Below are 18,760 nucleotides of genomic sequence, written 5' to 3' on the forward strand. Positions count from 1 at the left end.
AGTGAAGAGTCTGCTTCTTCCTCTCCCTCTGTGCTCTCTCTCTTTCTCTCACTCTCCCTCTCAAGTAAATAAAAATCTTAAAAAAAAAAAAAAAAAAAGAATTTGTAAAGGCACTCTGAAACAAAAAGTTTGAGAACTACTGGTCTCGTGTAGGGGAAGCAGGGAGGCGTGGCAGGTACAGTGCAGGTGAAGAGGCAGCGGGGAAGGACATGAAGGGTGTCCCGCACAGTGATGAGGTGTTTCAAACTGATCTTACAAGAGCCAATGAACAGTGCAGAACCCCCAACATGATCTGGACAGATCTACCCTTCAGAAAGAGCAGGGACACCATAAAGGGGCCCTCTACTCCATAAACACACAATTCCAAACCACGTCATTCTGATGGAAGGTCAAATGATAGCACACTGAAGGTCCATGATGACAATCTCAAAAACAAAAGACAAGTTTCTATAAGCGAGCAGGAACAGAAAAAATATCAAAATTTAATGATGGAGAGGAAAGAAACAGAGTCTTGCAAAACAGACTTGCAACCAAATGGAATTGCGCAAAATGAGGGAAATCATCAGTAACAAAGTGCAAGGCTCTAAACATCTAAAGATGCCAAAATCAAGATGCATTTCAGGCAAGTTTAGAAAATAAAAATAAAGCAGCCAGCAAAGAGCAATAAACTGCAGCAGTAAAGAGGGAAATGAATGCAGCCCAGAGAAGACAAAGAGAAGCGTTTAGACATAAAAAGAAGTAGGCAAGAGGGGAAACCAGCTCCTATTTCTGGAGTGTGCACTCCACCAGGGGGGACTGGGGTGCAGGAAGCATCTCCAGAGAAAATCAGGGCCCTGCAGCACCCACCATAGGGATGGGGAGGCTGGCCTGGACAGCCAGGCATCTTGAGCAAGTAGCTCACCCAGGAAAACCTGGGGGACACCAATCCAAAGCAGAGACCGTAGAAAACAGACAGAACATAGCTAGACCAAGTTGCTCTCAAGGAGCTAAGATGAGGACAGTGTCCTACACAGAACTCCAACTAGAAGATCTGGGCAAGTTTCTTGAACTCAGGGGACCTCAGTTTCCTCTTTTGCAAAATGAGGGGTCTGCCGCCTACTCCCCAAAGTGGGGGAGAGAAGCAACACATCACAGGCGCTGTGGAAGCACACATCTGACATATGGTAGATACTCACTCAGCAAAAGCTGTAATTATTAACACTGTGGTTATGATATCAGGGCCAAAGGGGAATACAGACCTGCCATTACACTCAGCTGGCCACAAAGTCCCCAAGGTCAAATATCAAGGTTTCAAAAAATCACCAGTATATAAACACAGAGAAAGAATCGGAATGGCTTTGGCCCAGGCTGCACTCACTCAACAGATCAGAGAACTGCCCTTGACCCGGGTTGGGCTCATACCACTGGGCCCGCAGGGTCCCTCCAGTAACAGAGGAACATTGTCAAACATAAGGAGATCCAAGTAAGAAGGGAGGGGGGAAAAAAACCCCAAAAACCCACCTTCCAGAATAGCCAGCCCTGCTGTGTCATGTACCTTCCACACAGTCTCTCTCCCCTGACCAGCACAACCAGCCCGGCTGGACATGGGTATACTGTCATCACCTGCATTGTATGAACCAGGGAGCAGTCCCATGGCTGGATTGCAAAGAAAGGTGTAGCCAAGGCTTCTAGCTCTTGACCTGGGGGTCTAGAACTTTCATAAGACCACACTGCCCATCCCCCACAGGGGTTAGAGGGCCTGCCCCACAGATATGAGCCAGCAGCTCTTCATTCAGTTAGAACTGAACATTGGGAATCCACTAGATTAAAAGGTTAAGGGCACCTGGGAGGCTCAGTCAGTTAAGCTCAGATCATGATCCCAGGGGCCTGGGATCAAGCTCTGCATTGAGGCTCACTGCTCAGCAGGGAGCCTACTTCTCCTTCTGCCTGCCACTCTACTTGTGCTCGCTCGCTCACGCTCTCTCTCTCAAATAAATAAAATCTTGGAAGGCAGGAAGGAAAGAAAGAAAGGAAGGAAGGAAGAGAGAGAAAGAAAAAAATGCTTTCTAGAAAGGGTAGATATAAAGAGAATAAGGAATTTTATATATATACACACACACACACATATATATAAAAATTCCTTATTCTTTCTTTTTTATAAATTTTATTTACTTAATTGACAGACAGAGATCACAAGTAGGCAGAGAGGTGGAGGGGGGTACGTGGCAGGAGAAGCAGGCTTCCTGCTGAACAGAGAGCCCAATGCAGGACTCAATCCCAGGACACTGAGATCATGACCTGAACCTAAGGCAGAAGCTTTAACTTACTGAGTCACCCAGGTGCCCCGAGAATAAGGAATATTTTGATAGATACAGTCAATGCAGCAAAAAATGAGAGCCCTGGCTTTCTCTACCATCCATAGTTAATAGAATACCCAGTAGGCATCCACCAACTGACATGCCAGACCCTACCCTCGGGACTGGGGACGTGAATCAGTCTTAGGTGACCCTGCGCCAGAGAGATACCTAGCAAACAAGGAACTGTTTCTTTATGAACACAGGAAGTGCTGTGAACTTGCCATCACGGAGCCAGGGGGCAGGTCATGAAGGGCCTGACTGAGTCTGAGAGATCAGGGGAGCACACAGAGAAGCCCCAAGGGGTCTCAAATCCCACGAGACAGAAAGAGCTATAAGGCTCAAAAGGCCAGCAGGAACCAGGCCACACACACGGCTAGAGAGAAGCATCAACCAATTTGCATCATAAAAAGTTATTTATTGTGGCTGCAGCTCAGAGTGAAAGTACAGATGTTTGTCAAACAGAAACTTTCCAACTTCTTTTTTATCATAACTTACAGAATAAGACACTTTACTCTGCAACCCAGGGCACACGTGTGCATGCGCACACATACACTCGCGCACACATACACACACACGCGCGGGCTATACAAGGCAGGCCAGTCTGGGCTGGAGCCCTGACATTCTCGGCCACCCTCCGCCAGTTTCTCAAATTTCCTGAGCCCGTTTCCTTATCCGAAAAACAGGAAAACAGGAATAATAATAATGATGCCAGTGGCACAGGTTGTTGTGAGAGATAAACTAATCAATATACGTAAAATTCTTAGCAACTTTTGTCATATTCTTCTGTACACCTATTATTATGCATGTCTCACAAAATAAAACTCAACCTTACTACATGCACTCCACTCTAATGGTTTCCATTCTCCTTCCTTCCTTTCTTTTTCCTCCCTTCCTTCTTTTTTTTCCTTTTTCTTTTTTCTTTCTTCCTCTCTTTCTTTTCTTTTTTTCTTTCTTTCTTTCTTTTTTCTTTCCCTTTCCTTCTTTATTTCAAGGCTGGTAAAGAACTCTAAATCACTTTCAGAACCCAGTAACCGGAGTCATGAGCCCCAGTTGGTGGCTGGGGCTAGGATGGTGGAAATCGAGGAGGAGACAGAACCAAGGGGATTTGGCGACTAACCAGACAGAGGGGTGAGACACAGGGAGGTGGCACAGGGACTCTCAGGCCTCAAGGTTGATGATGATGGCATTTTTGAGACAGGGAAGCCTGGGGGCAGGGAGTGGGGGGGTTGCAGGTATAAGTATGTGGGGGACAGGAAGAGATCAGACTCATGAGTCTAGATGTTCTCTTCCCATGTAGACTTTTCTGTGCCTGGAGGAGGATTTGGGTGTGGGTGACCAAAGGAACCTTCACTGAAACACTTCGCAGAGCAGGGACCCATGCCAAGAAATTTCACATCAGGACTACAGATGCTGATAAAGAAGGCATTTCTGCAGACTGTGCTCAGGGAGGTGGACAGGCTTCGTGATTCCAGCATAGCAGCTAGCAGCGGACAGAGGACTTGGGAGACTTGGGGTTCCTGCCAAATGTCTTTCCTTATCTGACCAACATAAAACACTAATCACATTTAATTAGTGTCCATCTGTCCATCTGTTTTCTCTACCAAGCGAGCCACCTCGCGGCAAGGGACCACCCCGTCTCATCCATCTTTCTCCTCCCCAGGCCTCCTGGCATATTGCTCCGCCTGCTGCCTGTAGTAGGTGTTCAGCAAACATCTGCTGAATGAACGCCCATGATTCCATAGGATAAAATTCCCAAGAAGGCAAAGCAAACGGGGTGGGGGTGGAGGGCAGGCAGACTCTGCTAGGAGAATTCTGATCAGGGAAGGGTGTAGGCCAACAAAAAGCCAACTGTTCACAGAAAAAATGAGTCTTCAAGAAAGTTAAACTCTGGAATGTGCTATCGATATGGATCTTCGTCATCATGACCAGAAACAGAGAACCAGGTCTGGGATCGAATCACAAAGACAAAGGAAAAAGAAAACGGAAAAGGAGACATTGTGTGTATGTATCATTTGGCCTCTTCCAAAGATCACCGAAAATGTTTGTTCTTTCCATCAGCTCTAGACCTTCTGGTGATGCCTCCCTGTTTCCAATCTTCCACAGCCCAACACCTTGCATGCTACCTGGTTTTTTTCTACATGTTCATGATTTCTTCCCCAAGAGACAGGAACGGTGGTACATATATCCTGATCCACCACACCCCTGCCCCTGGCACAGACAAGCAACCTAGCAGTGGTTGATAAATTGATTTTTATACTGATTATTTGATTTTATCACTAAATGCCAAAATCAGATTCGTATTTTCTAGTCCCACGCCCTTCGGTTGCCACTCTTACTATCATTTTTAATAGTAACAGCCGCATTTACTCAGCACCTACCACATACAAGACACGGTTGAGGACTTTAAATACATCATCTCCTATAATTCTCAATCTGCAGGGTTGGGATTATATTCCCATTCTACAGATGACAAGACTGAGGCTCAAAGACAAAAACATAGGCTAATAAGTGGCAACATGGGGATTCAAACCCGAGGCTATTTAACTTCAAAGCCAGGTAAATGGGTAATCATTCTAGAATTTCAGCACAGGTTTCTCTGGCACAGAAGCACGGGAACAAGCCATCTGATACACAGTCCATGCTCAGTGCTCACCAAAACATAATTAGAGCTCACCTCAGAGAAAGCTTTTTTTAGGCTTGAAAAGGCCCTAACTTATCAAGACCCATTCACTTGCTGCCTACGAATAGCTAAGTCAGGTCAAGGTTGTTTTAATTCTGTGATTTACAAAAAGGAACATGTGGGCACCTGGTGAAGTCAGTTGAGTGTCTGACACTTGGTTTCATCCCGGGTCATGATCTCAGGGTTGTGAGGTTAAGCCCTGTGCTGGGCGTGCAGTCTGCTCAAGATTCTCTCTTTCCTTCTCCCTCTGCCCCCAACCCCCACTAGTGCTCACACTGTCTCAAATAAATAAATAAATCTTAAAAAAAAAAAAAATGGAACAGGCTATCGGCGTTTATGTTTCTAAAAGAATGTTTAGGTTAAATGAAGAAACAAACAGCATTCAGAGCAATCAACTCATTGGTGTCAAATAGTTAAAAAAAATCCACAAAGCTTGTCACAGTCTCCCTGCCCATGTTATGACCCCCCCCAAAAGTTTTCACAGATGTGTTATTTCATCTGAGCATTCCAGTAAGTGTTACTCTTGTTACCATCATACATGAGAAAAAAGCTGAGCTAAGAGAAGTTCAGTGGTTGCTGAGGACCACAATTCTATTATGTGGGACCCCTGATTGTAAGCAACTAAGCAAAGCACCTCCCATGAGCCCCGGCAAAAGAGAAACTTCACCACAGGAAGGGCGGTCGGGCAGCCGTGGGCTCCCGAACACAGACCCTCTCTCCACTTCTCTCTGCCTGCGGCTTCCTCCTACCCCCTGGCAGGCCAGCTTTCCCCTCCGGGCAGGAAACCAGGGCCACCAGAGTTCCAGAACCCCATTCTAGTCTCATCACCTCAGAGGGGAAAGGCCCTTGGGCCTCCAGTTCCAAACTTCTGGGACATGGGCTTGAAAAGGCCCTAACTTATCAAGACCCATTTACTTGCTGCCTACGAACAGCTAAGGCAGGTCAAGGCCTCTCTGCCGTCCTAGCCCTCCACCAGGTGGTGGGTACAAAGGGAGAGACAGCAGCTTCTCCAAAGACATCTCTCCACTAAATCCTCTCCTTGCTCCATAGTCTGACTCCCAGCCCCCAATATCTTTAATCTGGCTGAAGGGTCCCAGAGTGCTAAACCCAGTTCTATGGTTTTCCTTTGTATTTGCCACAGAGGATGCCTTGTATTCACTTTGGTATAGGATACCCCTGTCTTGGGGATTCTGAAAAGCCCCCTTTTAACATCCTATAACATGGATGCAATGACTGTCTTGGGCGTCTCTGAGACCTCGGCTTCGAAATAAAATTCTGCCCTTTAAAAAAAAAAGATTCCAAGAGAGCCTGACTGGCCTAGTCAGGTCAGTCAACGGTCCACCAACAGCACAGGGGACCAACCAGGAAGGACACTCGCAGGCCCCAAGGTGGAGAGAGGTGAAGCAGTTCTCCACGAGGGGTGGGGAGGGGTGGGCACAGGAGGGAGAGGTGCCGCTTCCAAAAGAAGAGAGTTAAACAGATTAAATATTAAAACTAATTCGAAATCCTGTAAGCTGGCTGCTAATAAGCCACTTCTACACCAGGGCTGACAGTATTTGGCTACTAAACTGTAAAGTGACAACAGAAAAGAACACTACATAACAAAGTGCTAATTGTGTAGAAAAGATGTTCAGTGCAAACAGATTTAGAGAGAGATCAACGTACCCATTTCCATCGAGTAACAGCCTAAAATTAGAGCTCTCCATGCCACAGTTTCATGCTAGGAGAGCTGAAAACTGTATTTCTTCATTGGTGAAAGACCAGCTCCCCCGCCCCGTCCGCCCAGTTCCCTCTGCCCCTTACAGCTGAGTGATGAGAGCCTCCCCTTAGGTCCGGGTATCCTTGCCCCTCTGCGCTGCTGGACGGTTCATCCGGGCCCAGGTGATGTGTAAAGTCCCTTCTTCTGAGGAAAAAAGCAGTACTCAGAAACACAAACCCTGGCTAATAAAGATGCGCCCAGTGGCCCGGTGCTCTGCGGAGACTGGAGGTGAGCGAGTGCTCACGTCTGAGGAAGCAGGGGCGGGAAGAGAAGTGGGCAGCGGGTACTTCCCCAGTTGGGGCTGGCCAGGTGCTCTTCCAAGTGCGTCACAAACACTCCTTGTTTCAGCTGGTGGAGGTGAACCTTCACCAACTTCGCAAGGGCTTATGGGGACTCCTAAAAGGAATCCAGGAAACGGGATTTTTAACCTTCCTTTGCTCAAAAATTGAACTGAAACCTAGACGGCTTGAGTCAACTCTCATTTCTCTGCTTCCAGCATTTTCCGTCTCTCCCTGAGTCCACGTCATTCTCTCCTTCCACAGAAACTGCTCTTCAGGCCCCAAGTCTGACGTTAATTAAATTAATGAAGAGTTCCTACCTATTAAGAGCTGACTGTGTGCCAAGCACTTTCCGTCCCTTATATTCCCTCTCGTAGTGATCCTATGAGGTGAGGCCTGCTTTTCAGCCTGCTTTATAGAAAAGGGAAGAAGCCAAGAGAGAGGAGGAAACCCTCGGGGCCTCTGTCCCAGCAGGTCACCAGACTGGCAGCTGGGACACTACGGCGACATGGGACAGTGCCACCCTGCTCTGGCCCTTGCTAAAGGCCTCACTGGAGTGCCCCTCTTGTGTGGTGTCACTAGAAAACCCACCCTTGGCAAAAACACACAGAGGATGCCCCTCCAAACACTTTTTTTTTTTTACTTGAGGCAAAATTTACATAACATAAATTCACCACTTATGGAAAAGCATTCAATTCAGGGGCATTTAGGACATTGATAATGCTGAACACTTGCCTCTACCTAGTTCCAAAATATTTTCATCACCCCAAAGAAAACCCATACCCTAGGTGGTCGATCCCCCTGTTCCCTTCCCCCACCCACTGGCAACACCCACCTGTTATCTCTACGGAGTTGCTACTCTAGATATTTCACATAAATGAGTCCATTTATTATTTGGTTTCTTTGACCTAGAGCATAATGCTTTTGAGGTCTCCTCACATTGTAGCGTATCTATAATCCATTCCTTCCTTTGGCTGAATAATATTCCACTACATGAATATCCACACTTTGTTTATCCATTTATCTGTTAATGAACATTTGGGTTGTTTCCATTTGGGTACTATGAACAGTGCTGCTATGAAGACTTGTAAAGACCTAGTCACTGTTTTCAATTCACAAATTTACCTATGGTGGAATTGCTGGCTCCTACAGTAATTCCACATGTAACTTTTTGAAGAACCCTCTAAAATATTTGTAAAATATGAAATTCTACAAAGGAACACCAAAAGGAAACTGAAAGCAAATGCAAAACCACAGTGAGATCAAAGAATCTGAAAGATAAATGTTTTTCTAGTCTCAACCCCTTTGTTTAATAAGTTCAAACCTGGGCAGAAGGAACCCCAACAGTATACTTCCTTTTGAAAGCCCAAGAATACTAGGAGGAGATAATTAAGATATACAATTCTATCATGTAATTAATAAGGGTCGCCCTTTCTCCACAATATTTTTAACAGAAAAAGCACACCCAAACCAGGGCTCCACTGAAAAACCATGTTGCTGGTTATGACATTTTTGAACCAAAGAGAACAGCTGAGAAGACCCAACACAGGCCAAGAACCAGGAAGGCTTTCTGTTATCGGGGAAGACTGGATTCTCTGTTCTGGCCCTCATTTTTAGTAAAACTACTTTTCTCTTTGTCAAGACATAAGCCCCTCGTGGCAAAAAGTCAGCATTCTTTAAAAAAAAGTCTTGCCACATCACAGGTCTTTGGGACAATGTAAATTAGAGCAACAACAAGACATTACTACACACCCATTAAAACGACCAAAATCCAGACCACTGACAATACCAAATGCTGGCAAGGATGTGGAACAACAGGGACTCACGCTCACGGCCAGTGAGGATGCGAAATCGTTTGGCACTGGAAGACAGAAGACAGTTTGACAGTTTCCTACAAAACTAAACATACTTTCACCATATGATACAGCCGTAACACTCCTTAGTATTTATCCAAAAGATATGAAAACTTACATCCACACAAAAGCCAGCACATGGATAGTTACAGCAGCTTTATTCATAATTGCCAGAACTTGGAAGCAACCAAGACGTCCTTCAGAAGGTGAATGGATAAAGAAACAGTGGGATATCCGAGCCATGGACTAGTATTCAGCACTACAAAGAAACGACCTATCAAGCTATGGAAAGACATGGAGGGACTTTAAATGCATATTACTACATGAAAGAAGTCAATCTGAGAAGGCCTCATGCTGTAATTACAACTCTAGGACACTGCGGAAAAGGCAAATCTATAGAGATAGTAAAAAGATCAGTGGTTGCGAGGTGGAGAGTGGTGAGATGAACGGGCAGGGCACAGAAGATTTTTAGGACAGTGAAAATACTAGGTACAGGTCACTGGTTGAATGTAAGTCATTATGCATTGTCCAAATCCTGAGAATGTACAACACCAATAGTGCATATATTAAGATAAACTACAGTGATGATGATATATCAATGTATGTTCACCAGTTGTAACAAGTGTACCACTCCGGTGGGGGGCGCTGATAATGAAGGAGGCCATGCATGGGGGCCGGGGGAGCAGGGGGTGTGCGGGGAATCTCTGCACCTTCAGCTCGATATTGCTGCGACCTAACACTGCTCTAAAAAAGCAAAGTCTTAATTGAAAAAGAAACCAGGTCCCTTCCCTTCAAAGAATATTTCTCATCAGCTCTAAACCAGGAGCACTACATTAAGAATGACTCACTGGAAACTTCATCCGGGGCCCAAGGTAGGGCGAGGTGAGCATGAGAATCAACCGAGGCCACACACGTCCCCTCTCCCCGCATCTGGTCTTTGAGCAGCTTTCATGAGGCGGGAAATCAGCAGTGACGTTAACTGGGAGGACAGTGGCAAGACGGGAATGCAGAGGGACTGTACCCATCGAGGACACTTTGGCACCTTTAAATTAAGTGAAGAAGAAGGCAGTTCTCTGAAGGACAGAGTCCGCTAACTGCAAATGACAAAAGCGAATCTTCTGATACAAGCAAGACGCCACCAGGAAGGGGGCGGCTAGCAGCTCAGGTACCAGGAAGGCGCGCTGGCAGTGTTTGCTGTGCAAGTGTTCAATTAGGCAGGAAGTGGGCTGAAAACAGCTCAATTAATTCATTGTGCATGCCTGTCCCGGAGACAAGGAGACAAACCTCAAATACCAGTGGCAGGCCAGAGATGAACTATGAAGCTCCACATTTTGCTGGCAAAGATGCACGTGCAAAATATAAAATTACCCTGAGATTAGCTCCAGTAAGCCCTTTAAAATTCCCGCGGAAGCCGAAGACCAGACAGGAAACCAAGCGAGCAAACAGTTTATGACAAAAAAAAAAGTCATCCCTTTTTGTCACAAGCAGCGTTTCCTGGTCAACCTCAGACACAGGCAGCCCCAGTGCGTGGGTTGGGGAATGTGGAAAGGACAAGCACAGACTTCAAAACCAATGGCGAAGGGAAGGGATCACCCTTATTTGTAGCCTCCCCTGCGTGTGAGACTCTGCCGAGCTGAGACTTCACTCCGGCCCACCAGGCAAACCTCTGCTCTGAGTCCACCAGAAGGAGCATAGAAAAGCCTGGAGTTGTTTGGCAGAGGCTAGGGAAAGGGAGGTCCACGGAGAAAATAAAATCAAAGAAAGAAAAACAAAGGTTACGACAACCAACAGCGATTGGGCCGAGGGCTACAGGTCCTTAACAGAAGGTGGGATCTCCCCACCACCGTGACCCCTGCGCCCCCCTTCCTGGACCTCTGACAGCCAACAACACATGTCCTGTTCTCAGAAGAAAGAGAACATGTAACACACAATGCAGAGCAGTCGAGCTAGGAGGAGTCTAAAGCATCTGGGCCTCTCCCTTGTTTCAGAGAAAATAATACTTAGGTTTGGCAACATACCCAAGACCAGTTATTAAAACTGGCCAAGCCAGGCCTCCTGGAAGACCTTCCACTGATAATATTAGTGCTCGTGTCCACAACGATGGTTCCCACGTGCTTCAGAGTTCACACGCAAACATTCCACAGACTTGCAGGCACTGGCACTGTTATTAGCCCATTTCACAGATGGAATGCAGACAGGTGAAGCTACCTGCCTGAAGTCACACAGCACAGGCAGATCTGGGACAACAGGCATGAAGCTGGAGGGTATTATACCAAGTGAAAGAAGCCAGACACAGAGAAAGACATACCGTACGATCTCACTTACATGTGGGATCTAAAAAAGTCAAACTCATAGAAAGCGCAGGATAGAATGGTGCTGGCCAGGACTTGTGGGGCAGGCTGAATGGGGAGATGATGGTGAAAGAGAACAGTTTTAAGTTTTAAGACGAATCATTCTAGGGGTCTAAAGTACAGCCCAGGGACTATAGTTAATAATACTGTATAGTATAGTTGAAATCTGCCAAGAGTGGCTCGTAAGTGTTCTCACCACACAGACAAAAAGTAGTAATTACGGGTGAGCCGATGGGTGCTACTTAACTGGACTGTGGTAATCACTTCACAATGTAGTGCAATCAACACACTGGATTCCTGAGAGACACGTTCTTGATTTGTTAATTCTATCTCAATAAAGCTGGGAAAAATAAAGGAGGGGAAGAGCAGCAAAGCGTGGCTGGAGATGTAGGTCTAGCTGAATGAAGTCTGTGCTCTTAACTATGTACTTCACTGTCTCCAAACCAGGGAGAAAGTCACACTTCTGACTAAAATATACACCTAAAGCTTCCTATCGTTGAATAATACTTAGCGTCTACTACCCTTCCCTCCCAAGATTCAAAATCAGCACTAAGAGATACAAAGGACAAAAATGTTTTAGCTCTGGGGCAGAAAGACAGGTCACAACTCCCCAGGCTACGCGGTAGTGAACAGACTTGGACTTGAAAAGCAGGGCTAATGCTCCAACCAAGGCCCCCTGGGGTTCTGCCCAGTGTCTTCAAAACATCACGTATTTCCTTTCCTACAGTTAATTCTGACTGGGCAGTGGAACTGCTGGGCCCTGTTGGTGGTTTCAGAAATCAGGATTTACCAGATCTTGGTGCTTTCACTGAAAAGTGTCATGACTACTAGACACAAGAGCACCAATTTAATCCTATACATGTTCCACTGCAGAGAATAGTTCCTTCTGTGTGTGTGTGCATGTGTATGTGTGGGAGCACGCAGCGTACACATAGTTACAACAAACAGCAACAAAGACCTGTGACATTAAATTGAAACTGTTGCTGATTAAATAAAAAGCACCCAGCTTTTTCTAAGCAATGCCATTTCCATTCTCAGATGCCACAGGGATAGGCCTAGCTCGTTGCACCTGGAAGATGCTCTGTTTTCTCTAAATCACGAAACCAAACCATCTCCCTGTGCTCAGACACCAGCTCGCCCTGCACCAGCTACTTTCCTTCCCCACACGACCAGCCACAGGCTCAGCCTTCCAGTGCAGTTCAAGATCTACAGCCATCACAGAACTGCAGCTCCAGCAGCGGCTTCCCACTGTGGACCCAATGTGAGTCACTCTGTCTCTCTTAACAGTCACTGTAAGAACAAGAGCAGTGACAATGCTTCCAAACCGCTTATCAGATGTCAAGCCCTGTGTTAGAGGCCCTGTGTTAGAGGCGAACTCGCGTTCTCTCGCCTCATCTTCACGAGACCTTGGAGGCAGGTGCCCTGATCACGCCAAGCTTAAAGATGGAAACAGTGACGCTAAGGAGGGTTAAAGAAGTTGTCCAAAGTCATGCGCCTGGACACTGCACACCCAGAATGCAAACCCAGCTTCCTCAGACTTCAGAGTCAAGCTCTCAACTATCCCATGCCTGGTGTCTGCCTTATTCTTCACATGCAAAGCACAAGAGAAATACCACCTCCCTCGTCTCCTGGCGAGGACAGTGCAGGGTGGGTTCTGACTTCTTCCAGTCTGAAGAAGGAGGGAGAAATACAGTAAGTGCTCTCAGACGGACTGATGGATCAACCACATACTCAGCACTGGGTTAAGGATACAGGGAACATGGGCACCTGGGTGGCTCAGTCCGTTAACAGGCTGCCTTTGGCTCAGGTCATAATCCCAGCGTGCTGGGATCAAGTCCCACGTTGGGCTCCCTGCTCAGCGAGGACTCACTTCTCCCTCTCCGTCTGCTGCTCCCCCTACTTGTGCTGTCAAACAAATAAATAAAATCTTAAAAAAAAAAAAAAAAAGATGCAGGGAACATAGAAAGGGAAAACAGACCCCTGCCCCCTAGCACCTTGCAATCTAACCTATAATGATCTAAACTATAATCCCTGTGTTTCTAGGACATTTTTGACCATGACCCACAGGCAGAAATGTATTTCCATTGTGATCTAGGGCAAACACGCATTATCAGCCTTACCATCTGTGATGTACTGATAGTTTTTACTCTGTCCCTTTCCTTTTATGTGTCAACCCACAAAATTGATTGTGAGACTAAGGATCATGGATGACAGCTTGAAAAGCCCTGTTCTAGAATGCCCCATTTTAGCTCTAATTTAAAAAAAAAAAAAAGTGAGGAAGTTCTTCCTTAGATCTAATTTAAGTCTCTAGGGTTGTCAGGTTAATTAAGTTTGTATGGCTGGCTATGTCATTGGGCAGAGGTGGCCTTGTCTCAGATTAGTGATGGGCCAGGAACCTGGGCTGACTTGCCTGCCTGTTAGCTGGGTGACTCTTCCAGATCTTGGGCTCAGGAGAGAACACCACTCACACGGGGCTTATTACAAAGCGCCTATCCAGGACTTTGAGCGCCCTCGCGGCTCCCAGCGCCCCCTGGTGGTTCAGAGCCAACTCTGCAAAATCAAAGGCCCAAGCGTCCTCTTGGGCATGCACAGCAATGCTAGGACCACAAGGACTCCGGGACTGCAGCTCCCAGAGGCTGGAAGGCAGGTGAACTGCTCCACGTCACACGGCGAATACGCAGAATTAGAATCCCCAAAGCTGGAAAATCACGAGTCGCCTGCCTGGTTCTTCTGGAATTTGCCCTATACTTGCCTAGACTCACACAAGGAGTGGATGGGGAGGATGGAAGGCCTCCCATGAGGTCTTCAGAAAGGTTAAGGCTGAATCCGCTAGGTGCCTATGTAGGCTTTCTAAGAGGCAAGGCCAGAAGGCGTCAAATTTAAATAATCATATAGTCACTGTATGCGTGTATACTAAAAGTACTGATGTGTGCAACGTGCACAGCTAAAATACTTGTTTCTAAAATCCTGTTTCCGCACTTCTTCATTTTTTTACATGCACCTGGGCACTTGAGAGTGGCTCTGTAGTTAATATGGACTTCCCAGAGCTCTGGTTCTCAGAAAATGAACCACACGCCACTACCATTCCCCAAAACAAAAAAAAAAGGGGGGGGGGAATCTTGGAAAGATTAAAAAAAATAAGGGTTCCTTATCGTTCTTTGTGCTTCGTCCTCTCCTCACTTTTGGGGGGCGGGTGCTTGCAGGAAAGGTCAATTACTAAAGCTCTGAGGTGGTGGGGGGGAGTTTCTCAGGCCTCTGCTTCCAGCTGGGATCTGTGGCGGCTCCCCATCACAGTGGGTTAAAAACAGAAAGTAATAATCCATTCACTGAGTCCCAAGGGATTTTTATGTACATTGTCTCATTTACATCTTTTTGGAGTCAGTCCACCCCGATTTCTAGGATACAGACTCAGATTAAGTGAAAATCCAGGGAAAGGCTGGGAGGGACACTAGGATGGGTCCAGACACTCCTGACAGGGAGACCCACTGGGAACCAGCTTGCAGGGACAGCACTGCAAGAGGAGATTCTCTCACTTTCCAAACACATCTGATTTTATTTATTTTTTTTTAAAGATTTTATGTATTTATTTGACAGAGAGAGATACAGCAAGAGTGGGAACACAAGCAGGAGTGGGAGAGGGAGAAGCAGGCTTCCTGCCAAGCAGGGAGCCTGATGTGGGGCTCAATTCCAAGACGCTGGGATCATGACCTGGGCTGAAGGCAGATGCTTAACGATGGAGCCACCCAGGCACCCCCACACCTGATTTTAAATAAAGACCTCCTCTGACATTTTCTAAGAAACTTTCAGAGGAAGCTATGGGGTGTGCTGCCTGAAAGTCTCAGGTCTGTGGCATCCCTTGAGAATCCCTGTCCACAAAGTGGGGGGACGATGTCTTGCTGGGGATACTCAGGGAGGCGATGCCTCTGCAAAGCACCTAAACATATATATTTACATGCGGCAAAGAGAAACGGCCATGGGCAGCAGCATTATTGCCAGGACTCTGCGAGGAGCTTAGAGGGGAAGACACCAGAGAGAAAGTCACAGCAAATACTCCCTCCAAAACCTTGTGTTTACTCCTCCAGAAAATAGAGAAAGTGTGGGATATGGAGAAATATTCGAGTCCACAGCTGAGACACATAGACGAGGAGGTTAGAAGACTCCGTTATCACCTGCGTGACCTAGTGGAGCTCACCATCTCGCCATACTCACCCAAGGCCTCAGGCAAGAACACCCAGAGAAAAAGAGGGAAACGGGAACAATGAAGAGTAAAATCCGAGAATTCTGGGGTCCAGTGACATCCAAGTGACAACCTAACACAGAACTCCAGTTCTGCATGGAAGTGGTTTTGGGTTGGGGAGGGTCTGTGTCCCCAACATCCACAGCTGGGAGGGCACACCTCACCTCCGAACAGGCCCGGAACCTGCCCCCTCGCCCCCAGTCGGGGATGTCTTCTGGCCACAGGACTCCCGAGACCAGGGTGGTGTGGTACCAAGGGCCGGACTCTGGTCAGGAGACACGGAGGGCAAGTCTCTGGCCTTGCTACTTATATCCTTGGGCTGTGAGCAGATTACAGCGTCGCTTTGATTCTTCCTTCACCTGGGGAAGGGACAAAATAATGTCCATTTTTCAAGGTGGTGGTGAAGATTCAATGAGGTAAATGTACGCCAAAGGCTCAGCACAAATTAAATTGGCAACTGGCTGCCATTAGTAACATAAGCAGAAGCCGACTAACACTGGGTAAAAATTATTTTGGATTTTTTTAAAAGATTTTATTTATTTGTGTGTGAGAGAGAAAGAAAGAAGGAGAGCACAAGCAGGGGGAGGGGCAGAGGCAGAGGGAGAAGCAGGCTCCTCCCTGAGCAGGGAGCCCGACGCAGGGCTCGATCCCAGGACCCTGAGATCATGACCTAAGCCGAAGGCAGCTGCTTCACCCACCCACGCACCCCCAATTAAATTGGATTTCTTAAAAGAAAAAGGTTTACATGAAGTTAGTGAGGATCAACGATTTTCAGAAAATTCAAAGAAGCAGGGTGGAAAACAACCGCACGCCCGCGGCCTCTGAAGGTTTTTGAAACCTCTTCACCGACGGCTCTCCTGCAGGAATAGAGAAGTGGAAGATCTCGTTACCTACAGACTCTTCACACGTTATAAATACACCACACGACCAACCAGAGAGCGCTCGCTGCCAACCTCCTGGACAAACAAGTCCAACAGGATTTGATCCGGAAATTAAATGGCCATACAGCCCAGCCACGCACGGTTCAAAATAGATACCCATGACCTACTTAGTCTTCGAGTACCGTCCTCAAAGCCAGAAACAAGTGGAGGGAGAGACAGGGCCACTGACTTAGCAGACCCTGCAAAGCCCCCTGGCTTTTCTGTCACATGAAATGTGCACGGAAAGGGCAATGGCTCAAAAGACTACCTGGGGGGTGACGAGACAGAAATGCTAGTCAAGACGTCCCACTAACATCTCCTCACCTCTGGCCCGCACCAGCAATGCATTTTCATTCATTTAGACCAAAGGCTACACTTCTCCGAACAGTCACTTGTCAAGCCACATATCCTTGCCCTCATAACTGTCCTGACTATGTGCATCTTTCCCATAAACAGGGGCTTTTGGGGGAGTAAGTCCCCACCTGCTTTATCTTGAGATTGTGCCCAGGGTCCCACACAGGGTCTTCGCGTGGGGAGAACAAGCATTCCATCCACCATGAGAAGGTGAGCTCCTTCCCCTTCACCACCAATGCGGCCTCGGGATCGCAGCCTGCTCATATGCTGGGCCGCTCAAGGTCACAGACTCAGTGTCTGCTATAAAGACAAGGATGACAGACAAGCCCAGAGAAAGCTGCTGTGTACTTTCAACGATCACATGGCTACATGATCTCCAGCAGGACAGTTCATTGCAGGGAGATGTGAGTCTTGGGGAGGGCGAATCCGAGGACCTTGAGAGAGACAAACATTCTAGAAACTCTCAGAGCATCCCAACCTACAGTACTAGGCCAACAATGGAACATGATTCTTCACCAGCTAAGCCATAGTGGAGGAAACAAGGTGATGGTCAAAGCGAAACCCGCTACTCTTCACCTTCATGTCCATCCTCCTCAGATCTCCAGGGTCAGCCCCAGCCACCCCTCTCTGCCACAGCACGACCAAAATTCCCACCCTCGAAACTTGCCTGATAGTGCTCTACTTGACGTAGCACTTTCCCCACATCCCAACCTGTCACCATTGACAATTGTGGAAGACAAGCAGAACAACCATTTTTACTACCCACTTAGAAATGAGAAAACTGAGGTCAAGGCATGTCGACCACAGGGTGGTTAGTCCTAAGGCACAGACCTTCGAACTCCAAGTGCAGACTGGATGAACCAGGCAGCTGAGCCCCAAGCCACTGCTCTTTCCAGAGCATCCCACTCTGCGCACCTTCTGGAAGAAGTCTAACACCCAGCCCTACCCGATACAGTGGTCCACATGCTTCAGCCTTCAACCCTGGCACCTGCATCAGCCACATGTATGCTGAGCCAAGCTGACCAGCCACTTCCATGACGGACACACAGAACTCAACCCTAGGACTTCCAGAGAGACCCACGTGAGTGAGCCGGCCTTCTGCAGTCAAGTGGTGAGCATGGGGCAGGGTAAGTAAGTGACCACAGATCCCAACAAGCACTAGCCAGAAATCCCAGAGCACTGGGTCTCCAGGTCCTAAATTCAAATCCTGTCTCTGGAACTACTCAGTCTCTGTGATTTGAGGCAAGCAACTTTGTTTTTCTAGTTTTAGCTTCCTCATTTATAAAATTGAGGAGCTAAAAAAAGGGATCCCACAGAGAGTGTACTTAACACTGCAGGACTATATATTTAAAAGTTGGTAGAAAGGTAAATTTCATGTTATATATATTCTACCACAATTTAAAAAATAGGTTAACATTTGTTTTTTTAAAAAAGGATCTTATAGATTCCTAGTGAGGATTAAATAAGATAGAGTGGGAACTTCTTACAGTGTCTATCATATATTAAATCCTAGTCTATTTATTATTTACAGTAATTTTAATGGTTTCTATTATAAAGACAATACATTCAAAAATTTTTCAGTTATTCCGAACTCCAGTGATAATCTCCAAGATAAAGTTCTTTATAGTATTTCTCCTATGCATGGACATTTCTTAAATTTGGAAGGTAAAATTTACAGAATTCTATAGTCAGGACCCATTCTTTTCTGCCTTATCAGTAATCACAAAAATAATTCTCACCACGATATCCAGAAATAAAGGGGTTTTGTTCAAGGCAGGGCTGCAAAGTTGCATGAAACTTGAGACAGGAACGAGGAACTCACATTGAATGACTGGAGACGCCTTCTTCCAGAGCCAGGAGAGACATTTATGCCAAATCCCCTGCCACCTGTTCTTCCTCTCTCCATCAAAGTTCACCCAGAAAGTCCACACTCGGGGGGGCAAGGTGCTGGCCAAGCAGCCCGAAGGCCACGCAGGAGCTCTGTGGAAGGCC

The 18,760-nt window shown here is 46.8% G+C and overlaps 1 protein-coding gene across 7 annotated transcripts in view; it reads right to left on the reverse strand.

The window, feature by feature from the left end:
* The window catches only part of SMCO4 (single-pass membrane protein with coiled-coil domains 4), a 58,969-nt gene that overhangs the window by 27,128 nt on the left and 13,081 nt on the right, over positions 1 to 18,760 (reverse strand). Inside the window, exons 1-2 of one of the 7 annotated variants that reach the window (XM_046016971.1) lie at positions 18,591 to 18,649; positions 16,305 to 16,351 (exon numbers count right to left, since the gene is read on the reverse strand). The exons of 3 other annotated variants lie outside the window; for them this stretch is intronic. In XM_046016971.1, coding sequence (XP_045872927.1) covers positions 16,305 to 16,351; positions 18,591 to 18,634 — 91 coding nt within the window. In that variant the 5' untranslated portion in view covers positions 18,635 to 18,649. Of the gene's footprint in view, positions 1 to 6,819; positions 6,972 to 8,805; positions 8,825 to 16,239; positions 16,259 to 16,304; positions 16,352 to 18,590; positions 18,650 to 18,760 lie in introns of those variants that run through there. 3 more of the 7 variants (XM_046016974.1, XM_046016972.1, XM_046016973.1) reach the window with 3 other exon arrangements.

This window comes from Meles meles, chromosome 8 (genome assembly GCF_922984935.1).
Source record: "Meles meles chromosome 8, mMelMel3.1 paternal haplotype, whole genome shotgun sequence".
Lineage (NCBI taxonomy): Eukaryota > Metazoa > Chordata > Mammalia > Carnivora > Mustelidae > Meles > Meles meles.